The sequence below is a fragment of the Parus major genome, chromosome 23 (assembly GCF_001522545.3).
Source record: "Parus major isolate Abel chromosome 23, Parus_major1.1, whole genome shotgun sequence".
In the NCBI taxonomy this organism is placed as follows: Eukaryota; Metazoa; Chordata; class Aves; order Passeriformes; family Paridae; genus Parus; species Parus major.
Window position 1 is genome coordinate 2,275,229 of NC_031791.1, and position 26,460 is coordinate 2,301,688.

The 26,460-nt window shown below is 44.9% G+C and overlaps 1 protein-coding gene across 3 annotated transcripts in view; it reads right to left on the bottom strand.

Annotated features, from left to right (window-relative positions):
• Positions 1-695: 695 nt before the first annotated feature.
• Positions 696-26,460, bottom strand: part of NFYC (nuclear transcription factor Y subunit gamma) — a 29,952-nt gene continuing 4,187 nt past the window's right edge. The window contains exons 1-10 of one of the 3 annotated variants that reach the window (XM_015649183.3): positions 25,986-26,099; positions 16,876-16,988; positions 13,023-13,094; positions 11,355-11,468; positions 10,445-10,540; positions 7,022-7,195; positions 6,094-6,252; positions 2,826-2,933; positions 2,125-2,184; positions 696-1,537 (exon numbers count right to left, since the gene is read on the bottom strand). In XM_015649183.3, coding sequence (XP_015504669.1) covers positions 1,418-1,537; positions 2,125-2,184; positions 2,826-2,933; positions 6,094-6,252; positions 7,022-7,195; positions 10,445-10,540; positions 11,355-11,468; positions 13,023-13,094; positions 16,876-16,980 — 1,008 coding nt within the window. In that variant the 5' untranslated portion in view covers positions 16,981-16,988; positions 25,986-26,099 and the 3' untranslated portion in view covers positions 696-1,417. Of the gene's footprint in view, positions 1,538-2,124; positions 2,185-2,825; positions 2,934-6,093; positions 6,253-7,021; positions 7,196-10,444; positions 10,541-11,354; positions 11,469-13,022; positions 13,095-16,875; positions 16,989-25,985; positions 26,100-26,460 lie in introns of those variants that run through there. The other 2 variants (XM_015649184.3, XM_015649185.3) reach the window with 2 other exon arrangements.

Here is a 26,460-nt window from a genome sequence, read left to right on the forward strand (position 1 = left end):
AAAGCTGTGGGGGCACCTGTGCCAGGTAAAGGGCTCACCTGTGCTGGGACAGGGGACACAGGGGACATGCTGTCACTCAAGTCCCTGCCCAGAACATGCCACAGGTAAAGGAGGAGTGCCATGAGGTTGGAGCCAGGTGGGATTTGAGCTCTGCTCCCCGGGAACAGGGACAGGACAAGGAACAGCCTCAGGCTGCGCCAGGGGAGGCTCAGGTGGAATTTCTGCAGGGAAAAAGTGGTCAGGCATTGGGAGGAACTGCCCAGGGAGGCTTGGAGGTGTCCAAGGAACCCCAAGATGTAGCACTGGTGACAAGGTGGGGATCAGGCACAGTTTGGACTCAATGACCTTGGTGGGATTTTCCAGCCTTGATGATTCTGAGGGCAGAAATTCCACCTGATTGGGAGGAAGACCAAAAAGAACCTTGGAAAGACCTCCTGCCCCTCCTCCCAGATCTTCCTGGCAGGATTTTGAGTCACCCAAGATCTCTGAGCTCTGCTGGAACACTGTGGGGGTTCTTTATGTACCAAATTTCACAAATATGTCACATATTCACCCCCAAACCCCTCACATCACCTGAGCACTCAGCCAACCCCTTTGTCCAGGCATCCTGTGCCTGATTTCCCTGCTCCAGGTGTAACATTTCCAGGGATTCAGGCTGCTCCTGGCCCTGGATCTCATGGACAGCACACACAGGATCTGACAAAAGCAAATTTATTTCCTTTTATGAAGCTTATATTACATGCATGGACCAAAGCCAGGACAACAGGTAACAGCAGGGCTGGGGTTTTGTCCAGATTCCGTCTGTTTTTCTGGAATCCAGAGGTCAAATTCAAGGAGTTTTTGCCCTTAGAAAATACAATCATAGTACAAGGAATGTGTTTTTAAATTTTGTTTCACTTCAATTCCTCCTCCTCCTATTCCCTGCATACAGCAAATGCTCCAAAAAAGGAGGCAGGAGGGAAAAATCTAAACCACACACATTTTCCACCCCCCCACCCCCCCCAAATTCCCTAAAACCCACTGAGATGGGAGGACCAAACCTAGCTCTATCCAGAGGAAAAAAAATACAAACAGAACAGCAGGAATAGAGCTCTGACAGGAGCAGTACCCTCAGGATTTTCCTAGAAATAAAAACATTTCCCACATTTGTTCAATGAGATGCTCCAAACCCCTTCGGATCGGTTCACTCGGGGTTTGGAAAAGCAGCTGGATACACAAAGATTGGTTTGGAAAATAAAAATATTGCATTCTTGGCAGAGTCTGCTGGATATTCTGGATATTCCCACAGCCAGCAGAGCAAGGTGGAGATGGCAGAGCCTACTGCTATAGGCTGTGTGTCTCAGGTGTGTTCCTCAGCCAGGTGGGTCTGGCAGAGGCGCTCGGGGTTGGGTTTGGGGACTCGTCACCAGGTCCCTGCTCAGTCCCCTGTCACCTGTGTGGCCTGGGCATCCGAGCTCTGGTTGGTGGACTGGATGAACATGGGCTGGGTGATGTCCTGGCCAGCAGGCATTGTCACCTGCTGGATCTGGTACAGCTGCTGCAGACACACAATGTGACAAAGGAACCTCTGTCAGCGCATAGCACCCCCAGGAACTCCCACATTCAGTCCCTCTGAGGTGCCCCAAAACCCCAAACCCACCATGAGCTGCCACCAAATCTCCTGCTAACTCCCACCAAAGTCCTCCCAGGAATTCCTCATCCCCCTTCAATTCAATGGGCCCTTCTGCCCACTCAATTCCCAGGGAAGCTGTGGCTGCCCCTGGATCCCTGGGAAGTGTCCAAGGCCAGGCTGGACAGGGCTTGGAGCATCCTGGGACAGTGGGAGGTGTCCCTGCCATGGTCAGAAGTGGATGAGTTTTAAGGTGCTTCCAACCCAAACATATAAATAACTCCATGACTTATGACACTAATGGACCATGGAGATTTTAAAGCCTTTACTCCTGAATTGCTCAGGATTTCCGACTTCACCCGGAGTGCCAGGGGCTGGGTTCATTCAGAGCAAAGGCAACAGGAGATTAAGAATCCACCTGAATTTAGACTGGCACAGCATTCCCTTCCTGTGCCTTATCAGAAATATGCAGATTTAGGAGAGTCCCCGTGCCCCTGATGACCCCCAGTTCTTACCTGTCCATCTGTGAACTGGCTGAACTGCTGCTGCCCCTGCTGCACCTCTGTCTGCGTTATCTACAGAGATAAGAGCAGCTGATCATTGCCAGCCCTTCCCTGAGGGCCACAACCCCACCAACACCATCCTGCTGCTGCCTGGGGAGAGGTTTTTAACCTCGGCCATGTTTTCCAGCACCCCAACCGCGAGAGGAACGGCAGCCATGGACACCTCCAGACCAAAACCAGGTCCTTCCAGACCAAAACCAGGTCCTTCCAGACCCCAAAACCACGTCCTCTCTGCCTCCCTCGAGGACAACGTGGCCTCCAGGCCAGCAGGAAGGCAGAGAAGGATCCCTCAGCCTCAACGCCGCTCCCGATGTTCTGCCTTTCCTGCACGGCTCCTCCCTCACCCAGGCAAGAAGAAGGAAAGAGAAGGTTGATGAGCCCAAAATGTGACCTGCAAGCAGCTGAGAAGCAGCAGGAGCCTCACCCAGAACCACACACACACACACAAGCTTTGCATGCACCTCTCACGGACACCTAAAGGAGGTTTCCGCTGTGTTCCTTGTCGTTATTTTTTTTAAAAAAAAAACAACTCGGCCAAACAGGAAGAAAAGAAAAGTAGGAATCCTAACCCAAGAGGTGGTCGAAATCCCCTGGAATTCGCAGCTTCAGGAACTAGGGAAGAAGCCTTGGAGGCAGCCCTGTGGAGTGCATACCTGCTGTGCATTGGTTGCAAGCGTCTGGATCTGCCCCTGGACTACCTGGGTGCCTGACACGGGTTGGGCTAAGCGGATATACTGCAGCTGGCCAGCATTCAACTGGACCTGGAGACAGGTGGAGGGGGCAGGGAAAGAAAATGAAACAGGTCACTCTGCACCCTGAACACACAGCAAAATTCCCTGCTCGATTCCACCACAGGAGTTACGGGGGAGCTTTCCCTGGGAGCTCCACGGAATTCTGAAGAGTTCCCAGCGGGAACCACCACAACAGACCCTGAAGGCACCAGGGCACAGAGCTCCTGGATATTCCTGAGGCACCACATTCCCTTTTTTCCAGGCTGGGAGGGGTCAGTTAGTAGCTAAAGCATATTAATGGCTCAGTTTCTCAGGGATCTGGGAGCACATTTGGTTACAAGAATTAAGTTTTACTCCTTTGAGGCAGCATTTCACATCAACTGTTATGAGCTGGCAGCACCGAATCATATCCTACACCTCCATCATATCCTGCACCCCTATCAATCATATCCTGCCAAAAAAATTAAGGAATAAACAGGAATTTTCCCCATAAATAAAGTCAGCAGAGATGGCAAACCCCAAGGATATTTTTGGAAGCTTTGAAGGCAGCTCTCTGCCAGTACCTGTCAAGCCCCACCTAGCAGAGGCTCAGCTTTTTGGTGTCAGCACTTCATGTGAGAGATTCAACCCCAAATTTATTCCCTAAATCCCCTAATTTTGGGAGGTTGGATGCTTGGAAATATGGGACATGCAAAAATACAGGAAACGATGTTAACACACACCTGAGAGCAATAAAAACATCACAGATACCATTGCTGGATTTTCCTTCTGTTATTTATAACACTGAGATTCACAGTTTTAAGAGTAATTTTATACCAAAAAAAAAAAATCACAGTTTAAGTTTTTTTTCTTTTTAAGAAGGGGAAGAACAGACAGAACACTCTTAAAAAACTGCTGACTGATAAAGAAGTGCCTGGAACATTTGGCATTTCCATAAAAGCCACCAACTCCCCCATTTGTGTCTGAAAGCTCCAAAATCATTTCAAGAGCAAATAAACTCCCTCTGAGCAACAAAATTTCAATAAAAAATTGGTTTCTACATTGAGATCTGCAGGGAGGTCAAATTTTCCATGCTGGAGGATTAGGTTTTAATTACATCATTAAATGACAGTGGAAGAGATTTAGGAAAAGTTCCTCCAGCAAGGAGAGGAAGCTCCAAAGAACCTGCCCAAAATGAGTGTGGGCAAGACAAAGATTAAATTTAATACAAAATTCTTGTGGCCAAACAATTATCACTTGATGGATTCACTTCCAGTTTTCCTCTGTTCAAAAATAAAATTAACTTTTCCACTTTAATTCTGGAATAAAGAGCAACAGGGAGCGTGCACATGTGGGAACATGTGGAAAAACAGGAGTAAGAAGCTCCCAACACTCCAGAGGCACTTCCAGTTTCAGGAGAGAGTTTCCAACTCTATTTGGGTGATCAAGATTCTTTGCTGGGCCCTCAGAGTGCACAGACCTGTCAGAAGATGGCTCTAACTGTGCCAAAAGAGAAAGGAAGTAAGGGAACAAAGTAAGAAAAGCAAAGCAGGAAGAGCAGAACAGACCAAGGACTGGAATTTTGTGGAGCCAAATCCAAGTTTTTCTCCAAGTTTTATTTTATTTCACTTGCTGGAAGCTCCTTCAGCACCAACTATGGTTCTTCAACAGAAGAATCTTCTTGGTTGCAGCCAAACAGGATCTCTGCTGGATGGGGAGCTGGGAATTGGGATTATTCCATCCCACACTGCTCCTACGTTGCTGGTTTGCAGTCTTGGAGCTGTCAGAGACCCAGGTATTCCCAAAAAGATTCCACACTTCAGCCCCTGGCAGCTCCTGAGGAGCAGCCAAAGCTCCCTATTCTCCCACAGTCCCAGGAAAGAGGGAGGAAAAAGCGAATTCTTGCTCAAAACCAGACCCTAAAACCCCTTCACTCTGTCCAAAACCACAGGATCACTTTCCAAAGGATCCCCCTGGATTTTCTTCAGGAGGTTTAGGCCCTAAACAGCTCCTTTGTAAGGAATTCTTCCTCCCACGAGATGTCTTAGCCCCATTTTTGTAGTTCCAGCATGCTCAGGAGACAACTGGGGACAAATCTGAGCTATTCTCTTCTTGCTGAGAATCCTCTGGACATCTCCTTCCACAGCTCTTTGAGGAACAAGTCTCTCAGAGAAATTTTCAGGAGGAAAAGAAGAGAAATAAGAAATGGAAGAGAAAAGAAATGGACAAGAAAATACAGAGAAGAAAAAGGGTTCCTTGCAATAAAACAGCCAATTTGGGAATTTCTTCCTTCCTGATCAACACCTCAAGGCAGCAGGAATCAGCTGAAGACTCAAGAGATGAAAAGAGCTGGAACAATCTGGCAGCTCCCCCAACCCAAACCCTTTCCAACACGCTCTGGCACAGCATGAGCAAAGCTCAGCAAGGCTGGAAAGGCAAAATCTGTGTGAAAGCTCCGATTTCACAGAACAACTGAAATCCAACTGAAATATCTGGCCCTGGGTGACCTTTGGGTTCTGGAACACGGAACTGGCTGATTTTTGTTTTTATTATTATTTTTTTCTCTAACAGGTGTGATATTTTCCAGCTGGGAAGCAGAAGCCACAGCTTTGTTGTGATTCTAAGTTAATGTGACTTTTTGGACTGCTGTGTTTACTTAGGACACATTTCAGAAAGTTTTGGATATGTTGGGCACCCAAAATCCCATTTTTAAGGCTGATGTAAAAGTGAGGAGGTAAGTCCTGGTTCTGCAAAACCATTCCTCCAACCAGCTCCAAATATTTTGGAGAAATATTTCTTCTAAGTTTATTAATAACTCCCAGATGGCACCTTTCCCACTCAGCCTGCCAGGTCATGACTTCAGATTGCAGAGGAACAACCAAGTAAAGGCAAAAGAAAGGAATTCTGTTTTATTCAAACCAGGCTGTGGTGAAGAACTGAGGTTCAGCCAGGAAGTATTTGATTTATTGCTTCTTAATCACAACTATTTCACTCAGGGGAAGGTGTTTGGGCTGGGCAATGAGTCTGGACCAAATGGGTTAAGATTTATTTCCCCCTTCATGTCACACTTGGTTGGTTTTCCTAAGTGCAGGAACCACACCACTCAATCCAAACTTCCTCTGCCAGTTAACAAAGCAAACAGAAACAAGCCTCATGCTCACAAATTTGCTTCAGAGGAACTTTTCCACCTTTTCTCCTGGCCAAATCTTACCGGGATTTGCTGGATTTCTCCGGTATTGGTGATGATTTGCTGCATCACTTGCATGGTTTGCCCTGTGCCGCTCTGAGCCTGCTGGGACTGGCCCTGGGGCTGGGCCTGCACGATCTGGACCTGCTGCCCCTCTCCCACCTGCATTGTCACAGGGGTGCTCTGCACAAGAGAAAAACAGGGATGAGGACACAAGAGGTGGGAAATCCATGAGATGTCAGGATTGGGGCAGACTGAGTCTGTCCTACACCCATGAACTGTGAGAATTAAACCACCACAGAGGGAGCTCAGAGCCTGGGTGAGACACTTTCCTGTAGGATCTGATCCAGGAACAGGACCAGGAATCCCATTTGGCCCTGAAAAGCCAAGGTTGCCCCACAGAAATGTCCAAGCTAATGTATGACAAGGACTGGAACAACGAGGGACAGCAGAAGGTCCCCGATTATGGAACAGGGTGAGATTCAAGCTCTTTCCCTCCCAACCCATCCCATGGTTGAAACCATGATTTCCACACTGTCACTGATGTTCCTGTGCAATCTGTCCCTGAGGATTCCCCTCAGCCCTGGCTCACCTGGCCCTGCTCATTGCTGGGGCTGGGGTAGGCAGTCTCTCCTAGAGCCAGGTTCAATCACCACAGAGGGAGCTCAGGGCCTGGGTGAGACACTTTCCTGGAGGATCTGACCCAGGAACAGGACCAGGAATCCCATTTGGCCCTGAAAAGCTGAGGCTGCTCCACAGAAGTGTCCAAGCTAAGGCAGGACAAGGATTGGAACAACTTGGGATAGCAGGAGATCCCTGATCATCCACCAAGGTGAGATTTAAATTCCTTCCTTCCCTCCCAACCCAACCCACCCCATCCCACAGGTTAAACCCAAGATTTTCACACTGTCATTGACGCTCCTGAGGAGGATTTCCCTCAGGCCTGGCTCACCTGGCCCTGCTGGGGCTGGGCAATGATGATCTGGCCCGGCTGGATGGTGGTGGTGGCTGTGGTGGTCTGCTGTCCCTGCTGCTGGCCCTGCACCTGCACTGCTGCTGGCTGCTGGGCCAGGGTGAAGTAATACTGCACGGGCTCGGCCGGGGTGACGGCCTGGCGCACCTCTTCCTGCAGGGAAAACACCGGGAACTGGGATGGGAACACAGCACCTGCCCTCCCCACAGCTGAACATTCCCTCCCCACACACCCCAACACATCCCGTGGGAAAGGAGCTTCAGTTCCTCACTCTGAACAGTTCAACCAAATCAGTCTGAGCTGATAAAACCTCGTTTATTCAGCTCTATGGAAATCAAAAGCGTTCCAAATAAAGTGTGGATAACGGGGAGTCACCACTGAGGTGGAGTCACAGTGAGGAGGAGGAAATGAATAAAATTACCAGAGTTGAAAGCCATGGAATTTCCTCATGGGTGAATTCCAGCACAGGAGGAATTGCAAATGCCCCATGAAAACTGACAGAGCCTCCTCTGTCACCCAGCCCCTCTCCTGAGCTGCACTCCCAACCCTCCACCGAGCTCTGATGTCAAAACTCTGGGAATAAAAGTCATGGATTTGATGCTTGCTGTCATGGCTGGAGTTATTTATTTAAATCCAGCTTTTCCAGGCTGACAACCACTCCCTGCTGTGGGAGCAGGGATATCTCAGCAGTGGGAAGAACTAGAGGCTCTGCTCTGCCTCACTGGCAGCAGCAACACTGGTTTTCCTTCATCCCAGGAGAGAAAATCTCCTCATGATCAACGGTATTCCAGGATTTTCAGAGATTATGGGACATAAATCTCCAGTATCAGAATTCCTGGGCTCCCCAGAGCAGCTGGATGAGGGCAGATGCAGCTCCCAGACGTTCACTCCATGGCAGAAGGCGTAAACAATCCTCTCCCAGCCACCTCGAGTTCACAGCTGAGAGTGTAGGATGTTTACACGTGCTACAACATGGGACATTCCCACTTCCAACAGCCTGCTGGAATCTCTGCTTTTCTGAGGCTTGCTCACGGATTCCCCTTCAGTTGATCCAGCTGGGCAGGAAAAGGAAAATTCACATTAAACAGGAGCATGTCTGGGTGGGCATCAGGCTGGAGTGAGGAGTTTGTTGGCTTAGAAGCCATTTTTTAGGGAGCAGAACAACTCAGGAGTTATCCCTGGGAGGTTTCCCAGCAGAAAATCACATCCCAAAGATTCAACTGATCCCAGCTGGCTGTAAAAAAAGACCAACTTAGAGCCTGGCTCTCCAGGGAAACATCATCACAACCACCACCAAACACAACACTTCCTACTCCTGCAGCTCCCTGTTATTCCCATTCCCCTCATTCATTCCTCTGATGGAAGGAATAATAACAAATTAAAATACATTTTCACTGGGGCAGGTCTGCAGAGAACCAGCAACCCCACAGGCACTGAAGAGCTGGGGCTGCTCTAAGCCCAGTTCTTACTTCTGGAGTACTCCAATCCTCAATTTCAGCTGAATCCTGAAATAATTAAGGCAACTGAGTCCTCCTCTGAGCATCTATTCCAGGTTCAATCCCATTTGCCACAGGCTGGAATGGCTTTAAATCCAAATCTGTTTCCACTCCCTCCTATCCCAGTGTTTGCCATCTTTTATTCCCAAGCCACAGCTGGAGAACAACACAACACAACACCAGGATTGCATTCCCAGCTCCTCCAAGAACTAACACTGCCTTGTCAAATAGAAGAGAGAATACAGACTGTAACACCAGCCAAAAATAATATAAAAATCCAGGCACAGGCAGCCACTTTTCCACAGGATTTTCCCTGTAAATCCTTAACCTACATTCCTAGGGGGCATCTAGTTCTCCATTAAACTTTTCCTGCTGGAAAAAGCATTCCTGGTGATCCAGCAGTGGTCGCAGATGGGTGAGGAACATCTCCCCCAGCCTCATTTCCACCCAAAACTCCCCAGGATTTCCTGTCTGGGATGGATCAGCAGGACACGTTATCCCAGATGCTGTGACACACTCCTGAAGTGCTCCAAGAATTCCTTGGATGTTCTGTAATCACAATGTCCTGATGTAAATCAAGCAAGGAGAAGACACAGGGAATGCTCTCCCTCCCAAACCTGATGCACGACTGAAACCAGAAAAGTACAAGAATGAGACACCTCATGAAAAGAAAAAAGAAGTGGATTTCTAATGCCAGAATGGAAGTTTCAATTATTCCAGCTGAAAAAGAAACTCCAGTTAAAGAAGAGCAGCTGTGGGGGCTGTTCTGTCTTTTACTTAACACCAAACTAAAGGGTTTGGGAGAAATCATGAGGATTTATGTCCATATTTCTATTTTATGTGGCGTTCCCAGCACATCTGGCATGCTGATTTTAACCCCATGAGCAGCAGGGGGGACTCTCCTAGACATCTGGGACATGGAAAAGTGTTTTCCTTATTTTCTAGACCTTCTGGAAATCAGGATGGGAAGTTAAACCCAACTCAGGGCACCATCCCAAAGGAAGAGGTGTGGATTCCCTATTCCCTCCCTTTATTGTCACTCCAGGAGCACCACGAGGACACTTCCAAGCACAAAATTAAGCAGCAGCCTCCAAAATCCAGCTCCCAAACAGGAATGCTGCTCTGTACACTCACAGCAGACAGAATTTTCCATGCTATCCAGGATTTCAAGTGGAATAAGGGGAAAAAAATCCACGTCAGAGACAGACTTCCAAGTCAAGATGTTCCACAGGGTCCCAAATCCCCCAGTTTTTAGGGACAACTTGGATTTTTCCACGTTGCAAACCTTTAGAAGTAGCAAAAAGGAGTTGTTCTAATAATTATTTGAATTGTTACAGGAGCAAGGAGTAGAATTATCCAAGCAGGACCCTGAAGGGAACCCAGAGTTTTTATCCACCCGGGAAATTTTAAGGAAAAGGGGATGAGGAATCCCTGCAGCTCAGCTGAGAGCAGCAGCCTGCTGCTGTAAACATCCGACTGAAAGCTCCTTCCAGCACCTTCCAGCTTCCAGTCAAGGATGTTTACAGAGGCACTGACTGCCCCAAAGGATGCAGGAAGGGGATTTGTCAACCCACAAGCCATAAAATGCAGATAAATACATTTTTTCTAAGTTAAATTTTTCCCACTGGCACCATTTGGGATCAGAACTGTTCAGGATTGGGTTTGGTTTGTTGGTCAGATTTGTGTGAATCTCCACTCAAGCTCTATTTCCATAAAAACACAGTGGTTTTGATTTTTATTTAGGATTTTTATTTTTATTTAAGAATTTAAGAACCTGAAAACCACAGTAAATAAAACAGAGAGGAACAAACATCATGTTTAAATCTATGTCGCTTGATCACCTCTGGTTTCAGAGGCTGAAACCATGCTGAGGAAAGAACAGAAATTCCATAATTTTGTGTCTCACCTGCCTTTTTGGAGGCTTCAGCTCATCCCTGGGGACAATATCGATCAGGAAATCAAACTGATCAAACTTGGTGATTGCCATGGCGATGTCATTCCTCTGGAACAACAAAGGGAAAAGCATTCCTCAGCTTCAGGAGTGCTTTGGCACTGGATAAATGAAGTTAGAGGTGTTTAAAGCTGAGTGAAAAAGGGGGAAATATCTCCTGCAGGTCCTAGCTGGTGGAAATTCAGTTTAGTGCTGAGCAAAGCTTCCAAAATGTGCAATAAAAAATGCTTTTAGCAACTTTAGCCCAGTTTAACGGATATCAGTTGTGGGTGCCCACCCCTAAAATCAGCAATTCCTGCCCAGGGATAGGAGAGCTGATGTGGGCCTGAATATCCCAATTTTTCCCCTGGCCTGAGGGCCTGAATTAATGGTTATTGCATTTTCCAGTAGTTCTGCTCAATACATAAGACTAAAACTGAAAAACTGTTCTTTTTCTCCATAAAAAGACCTTAAAAAGTTGTATTTTACTCTTTACCTATTAAAAAAAAAAATAAACGTTATTGAGGGCCTCTCAAGCTACAAGAGCCAATAATCTGTATTTTGTTGTATTTTTATTTTTACCTCCACACTTCCATCACCACAAACCAAACCTCTACAAGTTTAGATCACAACTAATAACAACAAAACCAACCAGAAACTCAACAGCTGCAGCTGCACAGAGCTGTTCCAGCAGGTCACGATCAGCTGAGAGATGGAGATTTGTGTTTGGGTGGGTTTATTTTAATTAAATTAAGAAAGAAAGCCTTTCAGCTGTGCAGTTATGTGCTTTATACATGGGTTGCTGTGTACAAAACATGGCTGGTGTTATGGAAACAGGGGGTTGGGAAGGGATTTGGGAGCAGCTGGGATTTGGGAACTCCTTTACCTGCAGGGTCCTGCGTTTGTTATCCTCTGTGTGGATCCAGGCTCGCAGGGTCAGCTCAGTGATGAAGATCTGGGCAGCCTTGGCAAACAGCACAGGGGCTTCTGCACTGATCATCTGCCAAAAATAAGATTATTTTGAACTTTACCACTCAATTCTAACAGTGTAAAGAGGAATTTCATCTCCTGAGTGAAGCTGGGTGGTTAAATGTGAATTTGGAGGAATTTTCACCTCAGGATTTCCTTGTGTCTGACTGAATTAAGGTCATGGAAGAGGAGTTTTGGGCATCTAAAATACGGCTTGAAAGCCTCCTTCCTCATGGATTAAGGGTATAAAATCACAGAATCAGCTCATGGAATGGTTTGGGAAGGCACCTCAAAGCTCAGCTCATCCCAACACCTCAGACACCTCCAGGGATCCAGGGGCAGCCCCAGCTCCTCTGGGCACCCTATGCCTGCCACCCTCACAGGGAGGAATTCCTTCCCAACATCCCAATTTCTTCAATTATCCCAAATTTCTCCTTGATTTCTGCCCTTTTTCCATATAAAACCTCAGCAACAATGGATATTCACCAGCAGCTTCTCCTGGCAGAGCCTTGGAGTGTCCAGAAAGGAACTGGAAATTGAAGGGGACAAGCTGAGGGCTTGTTTTAAACCCAGCCCTTCCTTTGCTGTTTTGACATTTAAATAATTTGAAATAAATGTGAAATGGCACAGAAGGTTTGGAGTGGAGACTCAGCCTCACCAAATTCCTTTTCCTTAAAGAACATCTGGCTCCAGTTTAACTCAAATGAAGCAGTTTCACTATCAGCTGCCTTGACATTAATGCTTATTAATTAACCTTTGAATAGGAATATTCCAGACAGGCCAGAGACTTTCCCTGCTCTCCACTCTGCCTTAAAATCTCATTTTCCCCTTCCTCATCGTCATTATTTGGTCCAGACACTGAGTTGGGCTCTCAGAGGTCTCAGATCATCCATTTCCAGGGAGTCTGAACGGAGAATTTTAAGGATCTCATTTAAATTAAGGGCTGCCCTGACAGAAGGATGGTGTCACACTGAGGGGAGAAAACAAAACAAAAAACAAAACAAAACAAAACAAACAATTCTCTTTACCTTGAGGAATTAAATGAGTGTTTTCCAAATAAAAAAAACATGGATGAATGTTTTTCAAACAAAAAAACTACAGGTGATTCCTTTTTTCTTCTTTCTGTGTCAGGGGGTTTGCATCAGTTAGTGTGTCCTTGTCATCAAAATCCCAAATATTGGGATCAAACCCGGGTTATCCACCTGAATTATTGCTTCTTTTTCCATAAAATAATAAAATAAGTGGCACAAAAATCACTCTCAATCTTTGTAAGAGTGGAGAAAAACAAAGAGGGAACTTGAGAGAAGACAGTTAAGCACTAGGGAAAATAGGAAATAGCCAGAATTATTTTTGTATTTATTATACCCTTAAAGTGGGATTTATCACAAAAAAACAAAACTGCAAAATCAAAATCCCAAATGTTTCTGCTTTTCCAGCTCTGTTTTAATTACACAAGGCCAAGGGAATTTTGCTAAAAAATGCTTTAAAAATAATAATAATGAGAAGAATAAGGAATTTCAAGGAATAATAGGTCAAATATCCTGGAAAAAAGATCATAAATTCCAGGTAAAAACCCTGAATGTACCTTCACATCTTCATCCAGCTTCATGATCTTCTTAATCCGAGCCAAGGGCAGCTCCTGAACTCTGAAGTCTTTCTGCAGAGAGATTTGATAGACTTTTTTACTGATATTAAACTGAAAATAAAGGTAAAAAACTGTTAAAACTATCAGTGCTTTCTAGAATTGAACTGACTAAAATCAGATTCATTCTCTTTCAGGTGTGGCAGCTCTTCCTGTGGGCTGGAAAATCTCTTTTTTAGTGTTTTATATTGATATAGTCCTTCTGTCAGTTATTTATATTTATTATTTCACTTCCAAGCCAAAGTTTTCCTGAAGAACAGAATGTTTCTAATGTCACACACTTATCCATCTATTTATATTTGAAACAACTAATTCAATTATGTTTCCTGGGCCCCAGAAACCATTGGAATTTACAGAAAATCACAGGAGAAAATGAAGATCAACAAGAGCTCGATGAAATCCTGGCTTTATTTGTACTTCTCGTTGTCAAATTCCAATTTTGGTGTTAAAAACCTTGCAAGAACCTGGTTCAAAAGATCAGTTTTATGTTTTTAGGTGGATTTCTTCCTGTTTTCTAGTCAGGAATGGTGGTTCAGAAGGCTGGATTATCCTGCTCTGAGACATCACTGAGCCCAAATTTGCACCCACACATTCCTTGGAGAGAATTCCTGGGCTCAGGAAATCACCAAGAGGCTTCTCCCTTCCCTGAAGACAAAAAGTGGAATTAAAATAAATTAATTAATCCAGAGTATTCCTGCCAGGAATACTCTTAAAAAAGGGAGAAAGGCTGAGGCTACATCCCACCAGGATCCCACATCCTGCATCAGGAATGCAGAATTTCTACTCACAAAAGACTTCTTTTTTAAAAAAAAACCAAAAAATCTTTCCTTTTTAACAAAAATGTCATAGGAAAATAATGGGGAAGCCATTTCTTCAGGGAAAAAGCACTGCAGGATATGTTAGGGAAACAAAAGAGGGAGAAAAATGCTGAAAATGCTGGTTTTTATTCAGAATTTCTCTTCTGTGGTTCTTTCCAGTGAAGAAAAACGTGGCTGTTCCGCATGGCCCAGCCAGCACTTCAGTAGGGGCATTTAATTAATATCCAGCACATTTATAAATATTTATATAAATTATTTCTCCTAGACATATAATTAAAAAGCATTTTGTGCCTCATTCTGCAGAGAAACCCAAGTGTGGTGTTCCTGCTGCAAACCAGAATTAATTTGTTGTGGGGCTGTCCTGTCCTGATGGAAAATGTGAAATTTTGAAGGATTTTGGGTAATAAAAGACCTGTCCTTAAACACACATCACATTCAGGGACATATAAACAAGTGAAGGGGATACTAGAACATGGAAAAATACCTCAAAAGGTGTTTTTTTTTTGTTGTTATTCATGTTTTCTTAAAATTTTTTTCCTCAGGTCTTTCTTTTTTTAAAGGGCCTTGTGAACTTTGAGCATCACAGAACACTGAGGGAAAAAAATTTAATCTGCAACACTTAAGTCTTAATTTCAACTTTTATGAATTCTTTGGAGACACAGTTAAAACAGTATTAAAATATTTAGATTTAGAGAAAAAAAGTGTTGATAAAATTGAAGTTCTTTTATTCCTTTAAGGCAGTCAGGCCACGTTCCATAAATCAGAAGGAGCAGCGTGGTGGGGAAGGGAAGCAGGAGCAGGACTGGCCCCAAAGCAGCAGGAAAAGCCTCAGACACCAATTCCAATCTTTTCTTTTCTCCAAATTAGGCCTCGTTGTCTCCACAAGACTCTTAAGAAATGCTGAGCCCAGCCTAGGCCTGGTTCTTATTTCTCCAGGATTCCACTGTGTCCTTCCTTCCCTTCTTTATATAATTTATTCTTGTTTTTTTTCCTGAATTTTAGCCACCAAAAAACTCCACAAAACCAAGCACAAATAGCCCCAAAAATCAAGGGATCAACACAGTTTTCACCCCCACATCCATGGGTGCAATTTTCAATAATAAACAAGGTAAATTGCAGGATTTAATGATTACACAGCATTGGGATATTTTCCTGTTATGCCTTTTCCTTCCCTGCCCTCAATTCCCAAAATCAGGGACCAAAATATTTTTCCCTCCCTGCTCTGTCCATTTCACCCCCACAACCATGGGAGTAATTTCAATAGTAAACAGAATAAATTTCAGGATTTAATGATTCCACATCATTTGGATGTTTTCCTGTTACGCCTTTTCCTTCCCTGCCCTCAGTTCCCCAAAAATCAGGGACCAACACAGCTTTTATGCTAACATCCATGGGAGCAATTTTCAATAATATTCAATATATAACATTCAAATTTCAATAATATTCAACAAAAGAAATTTCAGGAATTGATTCCACAGTGCTGGGATATCTTCCTGTTATCCCTTTTCCTTCCCTACCCTCAGTTCCCAAAAATCAGGGACCAACAGATTTTTAACTCCCTGCTCTGCCACTTTCACTCCCATATTCAGAGGAACAATTTTAATAATAAACAGAATAAATGGAGGATTTGGTGCTGGGATCTTTTCCTATTATCCCTTTTCCTCCCCTGCCCTCAGCTCCATTTCCAGTGACTCCTGAGCTTGCAAAGCAATCAATAGATCCCACTGACAGTTCAAAATTAAGCTGCCCATACTTGATAAGCTGCATAATAAACCCCTTTCATGTGGAGATGAAACTCCAGCTCCCAAACACAAGAATTCACTGTGCTGAAAGAGGAAAGTAATTAATTCTGGTTATGCATACAAATTTCTACATCTGTTTCTTTAATCAACTATCTGCACACAGAAAAAAAAAAAAAAAAAAGAAAAAAAGCAGCTTATCCTGGGCCTGGTGGGTTGGGAGGTTTTTACTTTGAAGAGCCTGGCTTGGACTTGAAGTTCTTTTGTTTTCAGCTGCATTAAAAGCACCAGAACAGTGATTTTTGGATCACAGGAATCCATCAATCTCTCTTCTAAAGTAATTTTTATTATGTGCCCTTGTTCCCACACCTCTTGTGGGGATGGAAAAAAATAGAAGCTGCTTAGTCCAGTTGTTATTCTCAGCCTAGATGGGATTTTTTTAGTCAATTTTTTTAAAAAAGCACCTGACCACAACACTTGGCATTTGAGTGATTTCAACACTTCAGGGTTGTTAAAGGAGGAGGTTCTGGACTAGAGCCTAAACTCAAAAATTTATTCACAAAATTGGAATTAACAGGGAATTTAGGGAGGAGGGAAAAGTCTAAGGTTGTATTTTGACAGTAAAAACTTGGTGTGAACAAGGGTTCCCTCACAGGTTTATAACTCAGAATATGAACAGCAGCAAAGGTGAGGTTTATCCTCAAATCCCTCAATCTTCTGGTACCTAAAACAGCCCCTGGCAGCTCCTTTTACACCTGTAGCTGTTCCAGAATCCCGCCTTTTTTCCCTCCCAGGAGGAATTCCCCAGGATGCAGCTATAGCTATCCCTGAGCCTGATAAACAAACTCTTAAATCACCTTTGTGTTGTTGTTTTAGCCCAGAAGGAGCTGCAGGTTTGGCTGCTCCACCTCAGAGAGGGAACATTCCCTGGAATGTTCCAGGCCAGGCTGGATGAGGCTTGGAGCTACCTGGGATAGTGGAATGTGTCCCTGCCCAAGGGACAGGGATCACCTTGGAGATCTTTTCCAAGCTAAACCATTCCATGATTTTCATGACTCTGCTACAATTCCATTTTTTTGGAAAATGGAATCCACCCTGGCTGGAGGATTATTGCTCATTTCTTATCCCAAGAAACACCCAATTTCCCAGATCCCAGAGCAGAAGACATTCAAGCTGAGCTCTGAACAGGAATTTTTCCCTGTTTTCTCTGGGAATACCCCGATCCCTGGGGATGCTCACCACGGTGAGGTTGCGGATCTCCTCCATCACCCGTGGCCAGAAGGACTGGAGGCTCTGCTGGGCATCGCTGCTCCCGGCCGTGCCGAAGCCGCTGTCCGTGGACATCCTGGCAGCTGGGACAGGGAGAAAAACAGGAATAAACAAGGAGGGAGAACAGGGTTAAAGGCAGGAAAAGAAATAATGGCTTCAAATTGATGGGTTTAGGTTAAAGATTGGTAAGAAATTCCTTCCTGTAAAGGGTTGGGATGGATTTCCCAGAGAAGCTGTGGCTGCCTCATCCTTGGAAGTGTCCAAGGCCAGGTTGGAACAGCCTGGGATATGGGGAAGGTGTTCCATGGCAGGGGTGGAATGGGATAATCCTTAATGTCCCTTCCCACCCAAACCAGTCCATGATTCCATGTCCCAGGAATTCAGGGAAGGGCTAATTCCTCCAGAAAACCATCAGAAGAAAAAATGCCAGCCCAGGTCTCATGGCCTCCCCATTTGTTTTTTTAAATTTAATTAATTTTTCCATAGCAGAAGTAAAATAACCATTTGCTTCTGTGGCTGTCTGACACTAAAGCATCATTTTGTGGCTTTCCAGCAGTTTTCAAATCCTTCTTTTCCTTGGACAGGATCTACAGGAGGAATTAAGAGTCTGTACAATGCAGGGCAACAAAAGCAGCAAGATTTAAATTCCAAATCTTTTAAGTGAAGCTGCTTTTAATTGAAGCTGGGCTGTTACGAATCTGCTGATTATTCCATTTATTCCAGAGGATATCCATGCATCCAGGGAGATTGGGATCTCTGCACACAGCTTTATTTACCTGTGAAGGAAGGAGCTGAAAACAAAGGGGAAATCACTGGGATCAGCCTCTCCCCAGTCCAGGTGAGGAGTTGGGACACTCAGCACTCCTTGCCCTCATCCTTAGAGACCCAGCAACTCCAATTTTCCCCCTCAACAAATCCTTGGATTAAGCTTTGGGACAAGGAACTCTTCAAGCAATTCCAGTTAATATTAACACAGAGTTGGACAAATCCCTGGGAATAGCAGGAACATTCCTGAGCTTCCTCTGTGGCGGGAGCACGTGGCTCCAGCAGGATTCCCAACAGCCTGGAAGGACTGGGAATTCTGGGAGAGTCACCAACATCAAACACCCAGAGCAGCCCCAGAATATCTAGGAATGACACAGATCCCAGGGATGGAAAAGAAATCTGTGCCACCACAGGAAGGATTTTCCATAGGGAAGGATCTCCAGGATATTTGTGTGGTTTTTTTCCATTGCACAGCGACAAATGAGCAGATCCCCCTCTGGAAACAGGCACAGGAATTGGCCAAGAATTCCCAAATCAACTCCAGCCAGGAATTCCAAAATCTGCTTTGGCCAGGAATTCCAAAATTCACTATTCCAAAGCAAAGAGGATCCCTAAAAATGGCACTAAGGGGTCAATGCCAGATAATCCTGCAGCCCACCCTTCCTAAGGAAAACTTGGAATGGTTCTATTTTAATTCCACACTTCCCACAGAAGACAGGGAACAGTTGTATTTTAATTCCTCAGTTCCCAAGGAAAACAAGGAGAAGTTGTATTTTAATTCCAGCAACATGGGAGTGGGAAGAGCCAGAGGGAATTCTGACAAGGAAAAAGGGTCAGGGAATTGTATTTTCAGTCTCAGAGCAATGCAGGAAGAATTCCAGGTGAAGGATCCTCTGGAATTCAGAGACTGACACATTTCTTGCTGACTCTTCCACAATTATTTGCATTAGAATGGAACCTGCCCACAGACTGAGATATTCCAAGTATTTATAAGAAAATCAAGCATAAAAATATTCCAATGAGGATTTAATTGGCATTTGGATCTTCCTCACCTCAATCAGCATTGTTAAAAAAATAGTTCAGGGACAAAAAAACCCAATCCTTGGAACCTGGGAATATTTCAGTATTTCTGGAACTGGATGCAAGAGGAGATGCAATTCCTTTTGGACACAAGGAAAATAGCTTTTAAAATATGAATAATTTGAATTTATCCCATTTAAATGCTGCACTGGAATGCAACACTGCCCAGAATCCCAGGATACAAGAGGTTAAAATTAAAGGAAAAAAGGTTATGGAATATAAAGGAAGAGAATTTCACCACCATTCAATTTCTTGCATTAAATATCTACCTTCAGATACATTAAATATGCAGATTTCAGCAATGGTTTACTCTGGTCATTTATAATATAAAAAATCCTGCTGATGGATCATTTTATGATAAATTGAGTAAAAGTAGAAACAGGAAAACCTACAAAATAAAATCACTACAAGCCACAAAATAAAAGTGAAACTGCTCAGAACACTACAGGAATTTCTCCCAATTAAAACATGGATACAGAAGTGGTTTGGAGGTGCTGGAGAGGATTGGGAGGAAAGGGAAAAATCCCAAACTGTGACACAAAGCTCCAGAGAGAGAAAGCTCACTCATGACCCATTCCTGGGCAATGAGGGAAATTCCTTCTCCTCCTTTAAAACTCATCCCAGGATTAGAACCAGCAAAAAGCTCACTCAGGGAGAGATGAGCTCAGCACAGCCAGAGGAATCCTTGGATTTCACACATGGATCAAAACCTGTTTAGGCTTTTCATTTGGGAACTTTTCAGCTTCACTCCTTTCCCTTTCCTTTCTCCTTTTCTTTTTCCTTTCCTTTCCTTCCCCTTTTTCCCTCCTTCCCAGATTTCCCTCAGCTCACCCAAAAGAACCTCCCAAGGGGTTTAAGAGGAAAGTGGCTGCTCCAACCCCAAATTCTGCTGGAAAACAGGCACAGGATCCCAGGGAATGGCTGGAGCTGTGCCTGAGGGGATTTAGGCTGGATTTAGGGAAAGGTTCTTCCTCCAGAGGGAGCTGGGGCACTGCCCAGGCTCCCCAGGGTATGGGCGCATTCCCAAGGCTGCCAGAGCTCCAGGAATGTTTGGACAACATTCCCAGGGATGCACAGGGTGCCATTGTTCAGGGCTTGGACTGGATGATCCTTCCAGGATATTCCAGGTGGGCTGGGATGAGCTGAACCACCCGAACTCCAGACTGGCAGAATTCCAGTGAGGAGATTTATGGACACAATGGCTCTGAAGGAAACACCAGGAAAGAAACAACCCCTTTCCCAAAAAAAAACAATCCCCACACAGCAAGGAATGATGGAGGAGCTTTCCCAGGGAAACTCTGGCTGCCCTGGATCCCTGGAAGTGTCCAAGGTTAGGCTTGGAGCAACTTGGGACAGTGGAAGGTGTTCCTGGGGGTGGAATCCCCTTCAACCCAAACCATCCCAGGATTCTGTAACAACCAGGAAAACTGGGATTCACCTCCAACCCATCCACACTGCCTGGGATACCTCCAGGCAGGAAAACATTTTGTTTTTCCAGACTGAGGGAAACAGAAAAGCAGGAAAAGCTGAAGCCTCGCTGCCTGGAGGTGATTCCAGAGCAGATCACCAGGAATATCCCAACAGCTGTCGGAGCTTTTCCGCTCACCAGAGCATGACACCTCTGGCAAACATTAAAATTCCCAAATCCTGCAGCAGCTGACAAAACCTGGAAAAGTTTCACTTCATGGGAGAGCAAAGGAAGCGCAGAGATGGGTTTTTGGCTGTTATTTTTTGTACAAATGCTGTTTTCTGCTCTTTTTTGGGCGCCCTGGGAAGCGGGAAGCAGCCAAACGGAGCCATCTCCCCTTGGAAAATTCGCCGTTTCAGCTCCTGGAAAACACAACCTATGGGAAAATCGCAAATAAACCCAAAACCTCTGAGCCTGCACTTCCATCCTGAGCAGGATCCAGAGTTTTTCCCTGGAAAAACACCAGATCCATGTCACAGCCACATTCCCAGGCACCCAAGCAAGGCAGGAATGGGAATAATGTCCCCATCCAGTGAGGGCCATGTTCCAATTTTTGCTGGCTTTTAAATCTAGTTTCATTTTAAACATAATTTTCAATTTTTGCCAAGTTCCCCCTGAGTAAGAAGCCAAGCAAAGAGGGGGAAGAGCACCTCCAAAGGAAATTTATCCATCCTGGTGGGATCACAAATTCCCAAATTCACAGATTCCCTGTGGGATCACAAACGTCCTTTCCATACAAAACAGCCACATTCCCACGATTATTGAGAAAATCCCATTGTTTTCCATGGAAAAAGCAGTACATTCTATGTAAGGATCCTAAAAAATTGCTCAACCATGAAAGCTCCAAAGAAATAAGGCCCAAAATCCCAAAATTTTATCTCGATGTCCTTAAATTATGGCTTCAAAAAAAGGATAAAACATAAATATTTCTGGGAAAAAATCCCCTCATCTTGATCCTACCACGTGACAAATACAGATTTAACAATCCCACACTGACTGAGTTTAAAAGGTTCCCAATCCTCCAAAAAAAATTCCCATAAAACTCCTTTTAAATGGTTTTTACAACAACCACTACCCCACAAAAACCCCAAATTATTTATTAGGAAGCAACATTAAAAAGAAAAAAAAAAGTTGAATTTTTTTGCTTGTTTCCTCCTTTTCTGTGTTTTAAAGATTAAATTTTACCGGAAAAAAATAAACCCCAACACCATGTCAGCCAGAAAAGCTCTAAAGAATAAAATCAAAGCCCCAGAAGTGAATATTTAATACAATATTATTCATGGAATAACGGCAAATTCATTTCCATGACTCTTCCAAACAACCTGGAGGCTGCTGGAGACTCAAAGTGCCAGAAATTGAGCGTTTTTAGCTTTAGTTTTTTAATTTTGAGAGTTTTTACTCTCAAAGACTTTGGGAGGTGGCAGCAGTGGCAGGGAAAGATGATTTAACTGAGTTGGGGATCAATGGTTTCTCCTTCCACCTCAAAATTCAAGTTTTGACTGCTCAAATATATAAAATTATTTAATTCAAAAGAATTTTGAGCCGCTTTGGCACCACAGTTTATTTTTTGTTGAACAAATCTTGCCATGGAGCTCTAAAAAAATCAGATTTTTGCAGATTCCACAGCAGCAGCTGGGAAAAAAAAAAAAAACAAAACAGGATTTGGTTCTGTTGGAGTGAAAGAAAAGCCTTGAGCACTGAATTCTGACACATAAGGCTTTGGCTCCTGATTTTTTTGCAAGATTCCATGGGAAAATCCTGGGAATTGGAGCACCAACATCCCCAGGGATTCATCCCAGTGGCCCAAGAATGGAAAATATTCCCTGGAAAAGCGCTGGGAGAGGAGATCAACACCTGGGCAGGGGCTGATAAGGTGGGGTTTGGGATAGGCTTTGAGAAATCCCAATCCATAAATCATGGAATGGTTTGGGTGGGAAGGGAATTTAAATCCCATCCTTTCCCAGCCCCTGCCATGGATAGGGAGACTTTTCCCTATCCCAGGTTGCTCCAAGCTGACCTTGGACACCTCCAGGGATGTGGAAACCACAGATTTTCTGGGAATTCCATCCCCAAATCCCATTTATTCCTGTCCTCTGGCACTGGGAATTCATTCCCCCTTATCCTGTCCCTCCATCCCAAATCCTTCTGCAGCTTCCAAAGTTGTCACAATAAAAAGGAAGAAAGCTTTAAAAATTAAAGCTAATTAAGCACTGGGCCCACACCACCACCATCATTCCACTGTAATTATTAAAATATAAAAACTCCCAGCACTATGGACAGGCAAGAAATTAAAAAACAATTAAAACAAATCGCAATAATTAAGATTTTTTACATTTAACACTGATTTATTTATCCAAAAAAGATTTTAGAAAATGATGTTATTAAAAAATCCAACAGGGCAGTGGGAAAAGGGGATGGACACAAAATCAGGGGAAGCTGAAATTCTGCTTTAAAAACCTATAAACCCCTCACGTTTTAAACATTTTCAACCAAATTTTTAAGAAGTTGAAAGGTTATTTCAAGAATTAAACGCTGCACTGAGCGACCCAGTGAGGACAGCAGGGGTTGCAATACCTTGTGTTGATCTTGGAAACACCTGAGCACTGCAGGTGCCTCCCAGCCACTTCTCCAAGGAATATTTAGGATAATATTTAGGGTAAATATTTATTTATTCCACCTTCAAACTCCATAAATTCTCTACCACATTCCCTCTGCTCCCAACCTTGGACTGAGACAGCCCCAAAGTGGACGGGAGGGATCTGGATCCCAACTTCCAATTCTTTATTCCAGGGAAATTTGGGACAAATAAATGATTTTAAGGGACTGCAAAGGCTCTGTATATTTATATAAATCCACTTCTTTCTGAATCTACAGACAAATATCTATTTAATCCTATTCTTCTATTGAATATTCAATATTTCTATTACTGTTGTCACTCAATTTTATAAATGAAAGCATCCAATGGCATCACCCAAAAGTTAAAATTAATTATTCTCATAGAAGTTTTTCCTTCCTGCTTAAATCAAGCCCAACCTAAAGTACTCAATGGGCAGCCAGGATGGTTTAATTTATTTTTTCTCTCTTTTCTCTTCTTTTTTATTGAAATAAAAATGCTTTGGTGTTATAAAGATGCAAATCTCCCACCTTCATGGCATAAAAAGGGACAATTCCTGCTCTGATTTGAGCAGGAAGTGACCAAATAAACAGAAAATACAAGAAAATCTCTTCAGCTTTTGGGAATAACTCCCAAAAAAATCTCCTTTTTTAACTCCAGGATGCTTTGGATATGTCCTGAAGTTTGTTCTTGCTGTGGTTTTTAACCCTCTGAAACAAAAGTAAATTATTCCTGATCATCATTAAAGAATTTAACTAATTAAAGAGCTTCAAAAATGTAAATAATTGACGATTTTAGGTTTGAAACTCACCAAATTTAATTCATTTACAACACACTAAGCCTTGAAATGAAGAAACCACCTCATGAGCCAACATAATTAACATACAGATGTCACCCTTATTATATAAATACAAGATATTAGCCTGATTAAATGAAATAAAACCCAAATTTAGTGGCTGAAAGGTGACCTCCTGTGGGCACCCAAAGCTACCTTAAGGTGGCTCAAGCTGGGGACAACAATGTCCCCTCCCCAAAAGTGTCCCCAACACCTTCACTGGTGCAAAAAAAAGGCTAGAAAAATCAATTTAAAAAAAAATAATAATAAAAAAGTGTTGTTTTTCAAGCTTGAAGTTCCAGGTCAAAAATTTAGGAGAAACTAAAAAAAATAAAATTCACAGGAAAAAGCATCCTGGAAAAGCAAACTGCTGGAAAATCAAACTTTATTCTTAGAGAATAAAGCTAAACAATCCAACTCACTGGGAATACAACTAAAAAATAAAACTCCTAGAGACTAGAACTAAAAAAAATCAATCTTATATGAATTTAAAAAATCAAACTCATAGAGGATAAAACTGAAAAGCTAACTCATAAAGGATAAAATTTAAAATATCAAACTTCTAGAGAATAAAGCTAAAAAATCAAACTCATAGGGAATAAAACTAAAAAAATCAAACTCATATAGAGAATAAAACCAGAAAATCAAACTCTTAAGGGAATAAAGTTAAAAAATCAAACTCATATAGAGAATAAAACTAAAAAAATCAAACTTCTAGAAAACAACAACAACAAACCCCTGGAGAACTCTGGAGCAGAAAGGACACCCAAAGTTCACTCCTTAAAATGGGACCCTCCTACCCCTCCAAAGCTGGAAAAAAATCAAAAGAAACGGGAATAATTTGTTAATAAATCCATTTCCAGATTTTCCCTGCTGCTCTTGACCTAGAAAGATCAAGCAGAACCTACTCTTCTCCAGCCTCCTGCAAGCTGAAGCCATCAAAATACGCCAAATATTGTGTGGAATCAAGATTTCTGCAGGATTTTTATTCTCATTTCTGGGAGCTGCAGGTCACCCTCTTGTCCTGCCAATATTTAAAAGCTGGATATAGCCTAAGTTTTCAATGGAAATACATTAAAATATTTTATTTGTGCTTCAAGATGCTGACAATGACCTTCATGCTCACAGCAAATCTCCCAGTCCTGGCCCACAGCCGGCTCCAGAAGTTCCTCCAACATTCCCAAATTATTAAAAGGTGACTTTTGGGGACATTTCTCCTCTTACTCCGTCCCTCACACTGAAACTGTGACAACACCAGGAAGTTGAACAACGCCGAGATGAGGTGCTGGGAGTCTTAATTTTTAATTAAAACACCCCAAATCACACTCAGAACGAAGCTGGAACCCAAGGAAATCCTGACAAGAGGTGAAGCTCAGGTTCAAGGGCCTGGACCCGAGTTCTAAAACCCTTACAAGAAGAACTTGGACAAGCTAATTATCCTTAATTTTCCAAAACAGCGCTTTTAAGGTCTACAATCAACGACCACAGAAAGGGGAAAAAAGGTGTTTTATCACCCTGAGAGGAAAAGGACAAGAAGAGCATCTCGGAGGAGCAGGACTGTGCACGATGTGCTCGCTGAAACCCAACTTTAATCTCCCAACTATCCCCCGTGTCCTTGATGCCCTCGGCCAGCGCCAGCAGCTCCATTTTTTTCTTCCTCTTTTCTCTTATTTTTTTTTTCTTTCTTTCTTTTTTGTTTTTTTTTTTTTTTCGGTCCAAAGTGCCGCTAACAAACTTTGTCCTTCAGAGTGGCGGCTCGGAGCGCTGGGATTTCAAGGTCACTCGTGCAGGCCCCGCTCCAAGTTGGGCTGCGGCGGTGGCGGAGCGCGCCCGGCCCGGGGCTCGGGGAGAGCCCCCGGGACCCCTCAGCCCCCGCCGGGCCGCGAACCCCCCGCTCCCACCGCGGCTGCCGTGACCTTCGGCGCTGAGCTCCCGAGAAAAACGACAACAAAGGGCTGCCAGGACACGCCGAGAGTTTGGGGGTGTCGCGGCTCCGCTGTCGCCCCCCAGGCCCCGCGGGGCCATCGAGGCCAGGCCAAGGGCACCGTGGGAGGCCCCGCCGCGCTCGGGGCACCCCAGGGTGGGGGCAGCGCTGCTTTGTCCCCCCCCATCGCTGCCCTCACGCCGATACCGGCGCTGGGGGTGGGTCGGCGGGGAACCCCGGGGGTTCAACCCCAAACCCCGCACCGGGCACGTCCCGCCGTGCCCCCGTCCCTCCCGCACCGGGACACACGAGCATCCCCCGCCGCCGCGGCCTGTCTCCGGCGCCCGGGCCGCCCTCCCCCGCCGCCACCGCAGCGGCAGCGCCCCAGACTCACCGCCGGCCGTGTCCGCGGCCGGGGGCTCCCCGCCATAGCTTTGTCTTTGAGCGACCCCGGCAGCTGCGGGGCCCCCCCGGGCCGGGCCGTGCCTGCGGCCCCTTTAACGGCGGCGGCCCCGCGCGCCCCGCTGCGCGCGCCCGGCCCGCCCCACGCCCGCGCCCATTGGCTGCGCGCCCCGCGGCCGCGCTCTGCTATTGGCTGAGCGCCCCGCGGCCCCGCGCTCCCATTGGCTGGCGCTGCGGCGCAGCCTCGCCTGCCGCTTCCTGCTTTAAAGTTACCTTGAGCGGCGGCCGCAGGGGTCAGGAAAGCCCCGCCCCCCTGCCCCGCCCCGATTGGCAGCCTCGCCTCCTATTCAAACGCCTGAAGAGCCTGGCGAGGGCGGCCGCTGATTGGCCCGCGCGCCTGTCAATCACGGCGATTCCCGCCACACCTTCCCGGCGGGGAGCGGGGCCGCACGTGCGCGAGGCGCGGC